The sequence below is a fragment of the Pundamilia nyererei genome, unplaced genomic scaffold, assembly GCF_000239375.1.
Source record: "Pundamilia nyererei isolate P.nyererei 1_Seehausen unplaced genomic scaffold, PunNye1.0 scaffold00334, whole genome shotgun sequence".
Classification (NCBI taxonomy): Eukaryota; Metazoa; Chordata; class Actinopteri; order Cichliformes; family Cichlidae; genus Pundamilia; species Pundamilia nyererei.
Window position 1 is genome coordinate 384,811 of NW_005187735.1, and position 10,615 is coordinate 395,425.

Genomic DNA, 10,615 nt, shown 5'->3' on the forward strand with positions numbered 1-10,615 from the left:
ATATACACGTCTGTGCTACACACCTGCCCACCATTCCTCCAATTCTAACTGGATTAGTTGTACTATTAAGATTTTATATTTTAAAATCCTTCTAAAGTTATAAACTATATAAACAGCTTAATTTTTGTGTGTAATTTCTGCGCTTGAAATTCAGCTCCCCCTGCTGTTTGTGCTTTGTCACTCACTCCCTCCTATAACCTTATTTCCTAACTCCTTCCTCCTTTCCATACTTCCTTTTCTTCTGCCTGAAGTTTCCCCGACTGCCGGACCTGCTAGCTCATCCTCTACCGCCCCTAACTCTTCCCCTTCCCCGTCCCCAACTCCTTCCTCTTTCTCCTCCTCCTCCTCCACCACAACCTTAACACAACCCAACGCACCTCTGCCGCCGAGCTCACCTTCTCAACATGCCAACTCACCTTCCCAAGCAAACTCGCAAGCGAATGCGCCAAACGCCGGCACCTCCCCCCCCTCTAAATCTTCCCCAAGCACATCCGAAGTCCAATCGGAGCTGCTTCCCCCTGCCCCTCCCCCTCCACTTTCCTCCTCCTCCTCTTCTTCATCACCCACTGAAGGTGAGTTTTCAGGGACACCTCTGCTCTCCAAACATCACCAAGTCCTCCTTTTTTCTCTCTGTTTCTGTGGATTTTATCCCCACTCTGGGGAGCTAATCTTTAACTCTTTCCTTCATGTTTAACACAGAAAATTAAAATGGAATTGAATCACTGATTGATTGATACGCAGCGTATTAAGAAAATATGAGTTTATAACGTTGCCCCTCTTTGCTGGTCAGGCCCTATCGTCCCACAGTTCTACAGTATGAACCGGCCTCAGCCTCGACAGCAAACCCCACAGGTGGGGGGGTCACTGCCTTACCGCCGCCCCCCATCGGTGACCGGTCAGCCAATTACAACCCAGAATCAGGTCAATGGCGGTCCCTACTACAACCAGAGCCCAGGTATGCAGTATAAAAGCAGCCACCAGTCACTCCACTCCCACATTGAGAAAGTTTGGTAAAAGTTTTGTCTTTTGTGCTTGCAGCCTCTCCCCCGCCCCCCTCCCTGCTCCAGTTCACCCCTCAGCTTCCTCTGATGGGGTTTGTAGCTCGAGTTCAGGAGTCCAGTGAGTATTAATCTGGATTCTTTTTCAGTAATTTATCAGAGAAATGTTTCTGCACATCATTGTTCTCGTGAACATCTGTGTGTCAAAACGGATGACATCATCAGCTTTTAAGCACAGATTCAGTTCAGCTTGTATAAAGTATCCCCAACCTCCAGTTTCAGACGCCCCCCCTCCCTCGCAGCCTGCCACTGAGAACCAAGTAGCGCACGAGGAGGCCCTGCCCACTCCTCAGCCAGCTGAGGATGGGCATGAAGAGGAGGACTCAGCAGTAGTGGAGTATAACGACCCGTATGCTGAAGAAGACCCACCGTGGGCCCCCAGGAACTACTTAGAGAAAGGTACGCCACAGAAATACACAGAGGCAACAAAGTACTTGCAGTTTGCATTGTTTATGAGGTTGTGTTAGATCACTCCATCAGTGTTCCTTGAATTAGTTGCTCAAATATGTAGCCTTAAACTGTGTCTCCGGGTAGAATAACACAACTTGGATTTAAGGTTGTCTACCCGGAAAACCTAATTCCCAAAGTTCCCCCAAAAATCTTAAGTCAGGTATTGATGTCTTTTATACTCATTAATTGCTTTGGATATTATTGGATTAGTTGTTGCATTAGTCACAGGGGTGAGCAGTTTTTTAGATTCCAGTTGTGCGTAAAAACTGAAATGCATGTAATTACATTTACTGCACTGCTTCTGGTGAAATGACTGAACCGTCTGCTGTTTAGTAATCATATTTTGGTGTGTTTGTCGCCCTCCAGTGGTGGCCATCTACGACTACACGGCCGACAAGGAGGACGAGCTGTCGTTCCAAGAAGGAGCGATCATATACGTCATCAAGAAGAACGAGGACGGGTGGTTTGAAGGAGTGATGAACTCGACCACCGGTCTCTTCCCTGGAAACTACGTAGAGTCCATCATGCACTACGCTGACTGAGCCAAACGTGTCTGTAATCACAGCTGCAGTCAAGAACTAGAAGGGAAAATGTGACCCTGTTCCACGTTGCCATTTGTCTCCTTAAATTCACACTAATTGGTCACAAGAAAGTCAGAGCTTGTGAAAACAAAACGACCACTTAATCAATAACAGGCTTTACCTTAGTGCTTTAGGACTAAGAGGGGTTTCAGGTGTGAGGTATTCATTTAAAGACACCTGAGACCTGTCTACCTGCAAGTAAAAAGTCAGTAAAGTTCTTTTGGGTATCTTCTTTTCAACCCCGTGTAATTCAAAGAAATTATGAAATGCGGTGCTTTCCAGCCACACAACAGCTCTGTTTCTCTGAAGAATGACTACACACATTTTAGAAAAGAACGTTTAAGTGGGACCTGATGGTACAGGTGTTGCCACACATTCAGGGTGTGTCTCGGTCATACAAATGTATGTATGCTGCAGAAGTGATAATTGTCCTAATAATCTAAGTCCTACTAATCAAAAGAAATGACTGCACCCAGAAGATCAAGACATGAGTAGGACACATTTGATTTTGTTTTTTTTAATCACAAGAAATTGATTTTAAGATGTTGACATAAGAAATTTGTTCTCTTGCAACACATGTTGTGCGGAACTTTTTTCCATTTCTCATACAGATGTGAAACCATTTAGTATGTAAGTGTGGTTAAATGTTATAAATCATAGACATGATCACAGCAGAGTGATTCTTATAATAGTAGAGCTGAAAATCTAGACATAAGCCAGTGATGTTGATTCAAATGGACACTGTAGTGTGGAACTGTTAAAGCTAATCCTGCGTGACTTTTGATGGTGCCAATCTCCAAAAAAACAAAAAAAAACAAAAACAATCCTAAGAGCCTTATGAGGTGAAAGGAGGAGTTCTCTGAGGGAGGAGTCTTGGAGATAAACTTGAGATGAAGGAAACGATAAAAGAAAACACTACAGGTCAGAAAGGTTTTTATGTTAAACAAAGCGAACAGCACAAAGATCTTCAGTGACACTAAACTCAGTGAAGTTGTGTGAGTGACCTTTTTGCAAGTTGATTGGATGCCATCCTGCTCTCTTCATGGACAGTATTCAGTGAAAACTGAGCTTCTGTCCTCATAGAAAGTTCCTTTAACATCACACCACATCCTGCTGTGATGTGACGTCTGCAAGTGGAAATGTGTGTTTTCCGGTAGCTGAAGTTTTCTTGTTAGTTCTGTGTTGAATGAAGCTGCAAAGGCAGTTCTGGCTGATATAAATGTATGTGTGTAACTAAACTAACATTTTATCTAATCCACAAGAGATCTGATCAATCGCCAAGGTCAGACCAGACAGCAGAACTAAGCTCTCCTGTGTCCGGCCTCATGGTGGGTTTGTTGTCGTGTAGGAAAGTGGACCTGATCTAATCGCCAGGAGGAGATTCTGGAGCTGTTATCAGTTTTGTTTTGTTTTTTTTGTTTGTTGTTGTTTAAGTTTACAGTGTGTTTGCTTGCATGCCTGATATATAATAGACATTTTTATTCGCCATATTCTGTTTTTTCTTTTTTCTTTTCCTGTAGTTTCACCAGCTTGCTTTATGATGTCTGTTTGACCGGCTGGAGGTTGTGATGTTTCTGTGCAGTTTTTGCTTGTAATAGCCCTTTAACTGAAGCCCTGTGTGCTTGGACGTAAGACCGACTCTCAGAAAAAGGTGGATATTTTTGTGCCATATGTGTGTGTGAAGAGTTGTGTGCACGTGTGTGTGAGAACCAGTAAGAACCAAATGTTCCCTTGTTGACTGAAGTGACTTTGGACCTGAAAACAGTGTGTCCTTAATGTACAGTGTAACTTAAGAGGTGTTTTACCACAGAAACCAGAGTATGCCAAATTAAATAACAAATAGGATGAGAAACAGTTTTCCCCTATAGATGTTTGAGTTGAAGGAAAAAACGTTTTTTTTTCTTGATGCTCTTAAGGTAAAGATTCTTTCTTGTGTAGCTGCAAATAATTATTTTAATACCTATATACCAAGCTGACATTTTCAGATAACAATAATTGTATTTATTCATATATCCATGTACTTTCAAGTTTAAGTGTAAAATGTTGTCCAAATTAAAATGAATACAAATCATCAGAAATTTACACACTTCTCTGTAGGAGCACAAAAAGAACAGAAGGTGTAGTGTGAAGCAGCACACAACCCTCTTTGAAAAGGTAAAAAAAAAAAAAAACCTAGTGTAAGTTCATATGTGAACACAACGGACGCCAGCCTTCAGACAGAATGTCTTTAATGTAGACAGCAAATCGTTTGAGCTGCTGCAAACTTTGGCTCACTCTGGTTTTTGTTTAGCCTGCAATATCCCTTTAAAGTGTGGACTAAAAAATGAGATGAACTGTGAAATGTTATGGACAGCTTCTCCAAGGCCTTTAAAAAAAGAAAGAAAAGAAAATCAAGAATCTGTTTCATTGCCCTCAGTGCAGACATTGACCTCTAAACAGGACAAGTCTGGGTTGAGATTCACAAAATATTTTAAGAGTAGAATATTTTAAGAGTAACACGCCCCTGCTGAATTGCACTCATCACCTTTGAGTTTCTTATAGGACCTTTGGTTTCTCTTTAGATCATCGCTTTCATTTTATTTCTCCCATCTCATTCTTCGGGATCTACCTGAAAGAACAGGCCTCAGGAGAAGCTTTCTCCTTTCCAAAGTGAACATGACTGAAAGCACAATGTTCTTTAAGTGAAAATACTAAATAAATGTCTTAACAATAAGCATGTACTACTGTTGTGTATTTATCAGACTGGACGGTAGAAACTGCGTACAGAAGAGTTAAGTTTTTTTTTGTTGAAAGGTGAAGATAAGAAATAATAATTAAATGCGTATGCTCACAAGAACTGAGAATATTTAAAAATATATATATATTCACAAACCTGCTTAAAGGTAAAAAAAAAAAAAGAAAACCGCAATGAAAGAACACTTTTAAGAGTGTATCGACAATGGCCATTTTATTTCGACAGGACAAAACGCCGGAAATGATAACGCGAGGACTGATCGGTAAAGGAAGAAGCTCTTTATCTAGTCAAACCACTATTTTATGGTCAGCTGTAGCTTTAAAAGTGACTTTTATTGGATGACACCTCACGCTTTTCGAGTCTAAAATTGCTGCTTTCCTATAGATTACTTAAACGAGTTTATTTTAAGGGGGAAGTGAAACGCCACTGTACGAAACTACATTACCCGTAATGCAGCTCGGTATGACCGACGTACTGTCGTGAATTTAAACTGCTAATACGTCGGTCACCGACTCTCAACAGTCGTGAAAACACCTGGACAAACTTGGATGTTTCTATCGGTTAATGTTTTGTTAGTTTTTGTAAGACTGTTATGCAGTTTCAGCACCGGGCAGAGTGGAGTTTGTGGGGCGGATTATTCGACTGTGAAAATGCCGCTTTATGTCAGTTAGCGCCGCAATGCTAGTTAAGCTAACTTTTTGCTAACAACTCGTTTGATCATTTTCATTCTGTAGCTTTTCAGATTTGCTCTTCAAATATGAATTAAACGCACCCGGTTCGTTGCGAGGATGCTGTATTTGCTATATTAGCTATTTAAACAAACAAAAAAAATAGTCTCATAACGGTTCCGCCCAAGCAGAAAAGATTCAGTTGAGGAAACCATGACACTCGCTCCGAAGGAACTGTCCAACCTGCTGAGCATCATCTCGGAAGAGGCTTGCACCAACTCCTTCGAAAGCCTCTCCACTCACTTTCATCATTACTTCGGGAAAGCGGAGCACTTCAGGGTCGGCTCGGTGTTGGTGATGCTTCTGCAGCAACCGGACCTGCTGCCCAGCTCCTCGCAGCGGCTCATCGCCCTCTACCTGCTGTGGGAGATGTACCGCACCGAGCCATTGGCCGCTAACCCTTTCGCCGCTGTTTTCGCGCACCTGCTGAACCCCGCACCTGCCGGAGAGGAGCAGGAGAAGGTGCTGTCCGGTAGGTCTCCGTGTGAAAACGCTTTTTCCTGACTTTGTTTATGTCACCGAGAAAGAAATCAGCCAGGCCTAAACGAGCAGGACATATAGCAGCAGTGAATAAGCTTTGATACAAAGTTGAGGTTTTCTCTGAAGCTAAACTCAATATTTGAGGGTTGTGCTTTTTTTTTTTTAAAGAGTATGAGTCTTCGTGTTGTAACAGTGATGACCAATCAAGATTTTTGGCATCTTATACTCTAGAGTCTAGACACAAACGAGTGATGTCTCTGTGGCACATGATTGTGCTTTGAAGGACCACAGCCTTATGTAATGTTGTCCCTATCTGTTTGTCTGAAATGAGAAACGGTCTGTTTCTCATTTCAGACAAACTTGTTCAGTTCAGTTAAACATTTGCCCTCAGATCTTGCTGCCAGTGCAACACCCAGTTACACTGGCAGTCTCAGTGTGACTGTGTAACATGATGAATGAGGGCATCAGGGATTATGAAGTGTATGAGGTCTCCTGTGTTTGGTGTCCAGGCTTCCTGCCTCCCATCACCCAACCTGAGAAGTTCTTCCTGTCCCAACTGATGTTGGCACCTCCCAGGGATCTCTTCAAAAAGACACCCAGACAGGTGTCCTGCATGGATGTTGGCAACATGCCCCAGTCTGTAGACATCAGCGGGTTGCAGCTAGCGTTGGCAGGTCAGTACCCACTCACCCATAAATGATCTACTGACTGAAAGACTAGGTGTGACTGGTCAAAACTCACTTGTTTATACTGGTTTGTTTTAAAAGGCAATTTTTTTTCTTCTTTAATCTCTTTGCAGAGATTACTTTGTTTACTTTGCACTTTGTTTCTTTTATGTTTTAATTCACTGTTTCTGTCTCTTTGTTGTTTAGAGCGTCAGTCAGAGTTGCCCACTCAGAGTAAGGCCAGTTTCCCAAGCATTCTCAATGATCCAGACCCAGACTCATCCAACTCAGGATTCGACAGCTCTGTGGCCAACCAGATCATTGAGTCTCTGGTCACAGGCCCACGCCCTCCCCTGGAAAGTAAGTGTTATTGATGATTTGTTTGTTCATTTTTCAAAAAGGCTTTTGTTATGCAGAAAACCAAGAACATTAAAAGCAGGTCACCTCAGTGGTGTGTGTGTGTGTGTGTGTGTGTGCGTGCAACATGAAAAGAGTATGTCTTATCATCATGGGTCTCATCACTAAAAAAAAGTTCGGCTGGTTATTCACTTCTAGCTTACAAGTCAGGAGCTGTGTGAATTAGGAGATCAGAGATGAAAAACAAGTGAATGTTTTGCTTTGCTGGCAGTTTTGTGGGTTTTCAGCTGTCAAGTGCACATCTGACTTATGGATGAACATAAGTCAGATGAAACAGCATGGTCACACAAGAACCTGAGTAGTTTCACTAGTGTGTGCATCAGAGCTTCAGCTCTCTGCCGTGGTGTCCCAATATTACAGTTCATTGCTGTTCATATCCTGAGACACAATGCTTGGCTCTCTGAACACGAGATCACCTTTTAAAGCTGGCACACATGTAGCCATGGTTACTAGAGTAGACCGCCACCCATGAATAAAGCTACGTCTGAAACAGAACAGGATTATCACAAGTGTTTCAATATCGTTGTTTAATCCTCAGGTCACTTCCGCCCTGAGTTCATCCGGCCGCCGCCTCCTCTCCACGTCTGTGAGGACGAGCTGGCGTGGCTGAACCCCACCGAGCCAGATCACAGCATCCAGTGGGATCGCTCCATGTGTGTGAAGAACAGCACCGGCGTGGAGATCAAACGCATCATGTCCAAGGCCTTCAAGAGCCCGCTGTCTGCACAGCAGCAATCACAGGTGCGTCAGCCATTTAATGCTTCTCTTAAAGTCAGGCACTGCAATTCTATTTAAACTGAAACTATGGTGCTGCCACCAGCTGCCTTTGGAGTGCAACCAGATAAACACAGAGAGGAATTTCAGGGTTAAAGTTGCTACTTCACAAAAGGAGAAAAGCACAAGACAAATATATTAAGACAAGACATTAAAACATGGTTTGAAAAGAGTCAGAATGTGAAATCAACAGGAATAAAATGGAATGATGTGGATTAATCAGAGGATAAAAATGGTAGTTTACAGCTGATTGATAGTGGGAGTTTATTTCTGTTTCTCCAGACACTGGAGGACAGTATGCATCTTTATATAAGATGGTAATTATTTATAATTAACCACACCCAAACTTAACATCTTTTGTCTTACCATCACTCCCAGACCCAGAGAGCTTCGTTATACAGTCTGTTGTTACCGAGGATTAGCTCTGTGAACTAGCAATCTGTCCAGAGCATACCTGTCTTCTGACCCCAGGACAGCTGGGCTAGGCTCCAGCACCCCGCTGACCCTGAATTATGAAGAGAGGGTTTACAAGAGAAAGCATAAAATCTTTGTTTCCAGATGTGGAGCCAGTAATGGTTTTAATATTTTAATATTATTACATTATCAGAGGTAATATATTTATCATTTGTAGTTTTTTCCTCCTTCAGTGTATTTGAAATGCAGCGTGTAAATCTTTGCTTGTCAGTAACTCCCTGCATGCTCTGTCACTGCAGCTGCTGGCTGAGCTGGAGAAGGACCCGAAGCTGGTTTACCACATCGGTCTGTCTCCGGTGAAGCTGCCTGACCTGGTTGAGAACAACCCGCTGGTGGCCATCGAGATGCTGCTAAAGCTGATGCAGAGCAGCCAGATCACAGAATATTTCTCAGTGCTGGTCAACATGGACATGTCGCTGCACTCCATGGAGGTCGTCAACAGGTGGGGGCACGGAGCCGTGGAGCTGCTTACAGAAAAAGGCCAAATGTGTGATCTGAAAAAAAAAAGACAAAACAACCAAAGCCAGGACAATGATCAGAACACTGATGTCAGTGTGCTGAGGTTTGAAAAGTCAAACTAAAAATAAAGTTTTGTTTGTTTTTTTTAATCCGGTCTTCAAAAGATTTTCGAGGTTTTGTGGGGTTTGTGTCACTGGTTGCTTTTTAATCTGCGCTATGTGTGACTCGAGTAAAGCGGCCTCTCGTCAGTAAGCCCAGTTCTAGTTCCTAAACTAAACTCGGCTCACGCTATGACTCATTCAGAAGCTGACTGACTAAACTGGGTCTGTTTTAAGAGGTGTTAAAAGTTTCATTGTCAAAAGTGGAAATGTCACTCTTTGGGGGGTTTTTTTGTCCGCAGGTTGACCACAGCTGTGGATTTGCCTCCTGAGTTTATCCACCTCTACATCTCTAACTGCATCTCCACCTGTGAGCAAATCAAAGACAAATACATGCAGGTAGAGTACAACACGCAATGTAGTGATGCTTCTTCATATTTAATCATAATCCTTGAAAAAAAAAAATCCATAAAAGAACAAAGAACTCCTCAAGTTTTGGAGCAGAAAGTCAGTATGTTGAACACACACACCCCTGCTAATAAGTACTAAATAACAGACTAATAAAACAGTAGAATGACTTGAGGACACAGACTATAGCTCAGACTTGTTGACAGGGCTGTACCGCACACCTCACCCCACTCTGAATGAGAATCTTCTGAACTGGTTCAATGTGTTTTCCAGTAAATTGGAGACCATGCTTTGTGTGGTGTTATTAGGTATTAATCACACTTTCTTTCTTCCAGAATCGTCTGGTCCGTCTGGTCTGTGTCTTCCTGCAGTCGCTCATCCGGAACAAGATTATCAATGTTCAGGACCTCTTCATCGAGGTTCAGGCTTTCTGCATCGAGTTCAGCCGCATCCGCGAGGCCGCTGGCCTCTTCCGCCTCCTCAAGACTCTGGACACTGGAGAAAACCCCACTGAGGCCAAACCTGCCAAATAATACTCGTCATAGATGCTACACGGGCGGGACTGAAGCAGCGGCTAAACGAGGACGGTTTGCTCTAATGCACACTCGTAGTGTCCCTGTACATCACAGAAGGAGAAGACTGTGCAGGTCAGAGGAAATACTGTAAATATGTTATGAAGTCCTTCAAATTTGAGTCATTTCTCTATATGCTCATCTTCTACAGTCCAGGTGTGCCTGAAGGACAGCAGCATTTCCTTTTTTCCCAGTGCTCTCCCCTTTGGAAAATGAAACCTCCTGAGTTTGTTTCATTAAAGAGATCGTTTATTTGACTCGGTGTAGTTGTATTTTTGGATTGTTACGTTTCTCTTGTCACTCACATCCCCCTGTGCTGCCTGCCTGCCATGGTGAGTACTTGAATGGCTGTGACACTCGAATCTTTTTTATACAGGCGGACACAGTATTTCCTGTAGACAGTTTAAAGACTCTAAATATATTCTACATTTTAAGAAAGAATATATCTGTTAAATATTAAGTTATAGCTAAGAGTGAACATGGTGTCAGTTTAGATCACTAACTGCCAAAGAAGGCTAAAAACAACTTTTACTGATGTATCTGAACAGCAGCCACGATGAGAGCTGGCTGATCCCACCGCTGCAGTTCTGCTTTAGCATTTACCACACACTGGTCTACTGCTTATGTTCATTTTTGGGAATTGCTGTTGTGGATCAGGGAAATTAATAACCGCCAGTTATTAATTTCACATCACAAGTGCTGAAAGCCTCAATGAAG

At 42.7% G+C, this 10,615-nt stretch overlaps 2 protein-coding genes across 3 annotated transcripts in view; both read left to right on the plus strand.

Annotated features, from left to right (window-relative positions):
- The window catches only part of LOC102197361 (abl interactor 2-like), a 30,493-nt gene extending 27,463 nt beyond the window's left edge, over nt 1-3,030 (plus strand). Inside the window, exons 7-11 of the mRNA XM_013915625.1 lie at nt 136-572; nt 791-955; nt 1,039-1,119; nt 1,275-1,457; nt 1,875-3,030. Of these exons, the coding sequence (XP_013771079.1) occupies nt 136-572; nt 791-955; nt 1,039-1,119; nt 1,275-1,457; nt 1,875-2,050 (1,042 nt within the window). The 3' untranslated portion in view covers nt 2,051-3,030. The remainder of the gene's footprint in view (nt 1-135; nt 573-790; nt 956-1,038; nt 1,120-1,274; nt 1,458-1,874) is intronic.
- A 1,996-nt stretch (nt 3,031-5,026) lies between these two features.
- On the plus strand, nt 5,027-10,155 carry cnot11 (CCR4-NOT transcription complex, subunit 11). 2 transcript variants are annotated; one of them, XM_005751921.1, is made up of 8 exons: nt 5,027-5,085; nt 5,683-6,023; nt 6,541-6,705; nt 6,904-7,056; nt 7,652-7,854; nt 8,601-8,803; nt 9,221-9,317; nt 9,662-10,155. In XM_005751921.1, the coding sequence occupies exons 2-8, from the start codon at nt 5,705-5,707 to the stop codon at nt 9,857-9,859; spliced, it is 1,338 nt and encodes a 445-aa protein (XP_005751978.1). In that variant the 5' UTR covers nt 5,027-5,085; nt 5,683-5,704; the 3' UTR covers nt 9,860-10,155. The 2 variants fall into 2 exon arrangements, 1 of the variants encoding a protein (XP_005751978.1); XR_312269.2 differs by lacking the exon at nt 5,027-5,085 and having other exon boundaries at nt 5,173-6,023; nt 9,662-9,973; nt 10,050-10,155.
- Nucleotides 10,156-10,615: the final 460 nt, after the last annotated feature.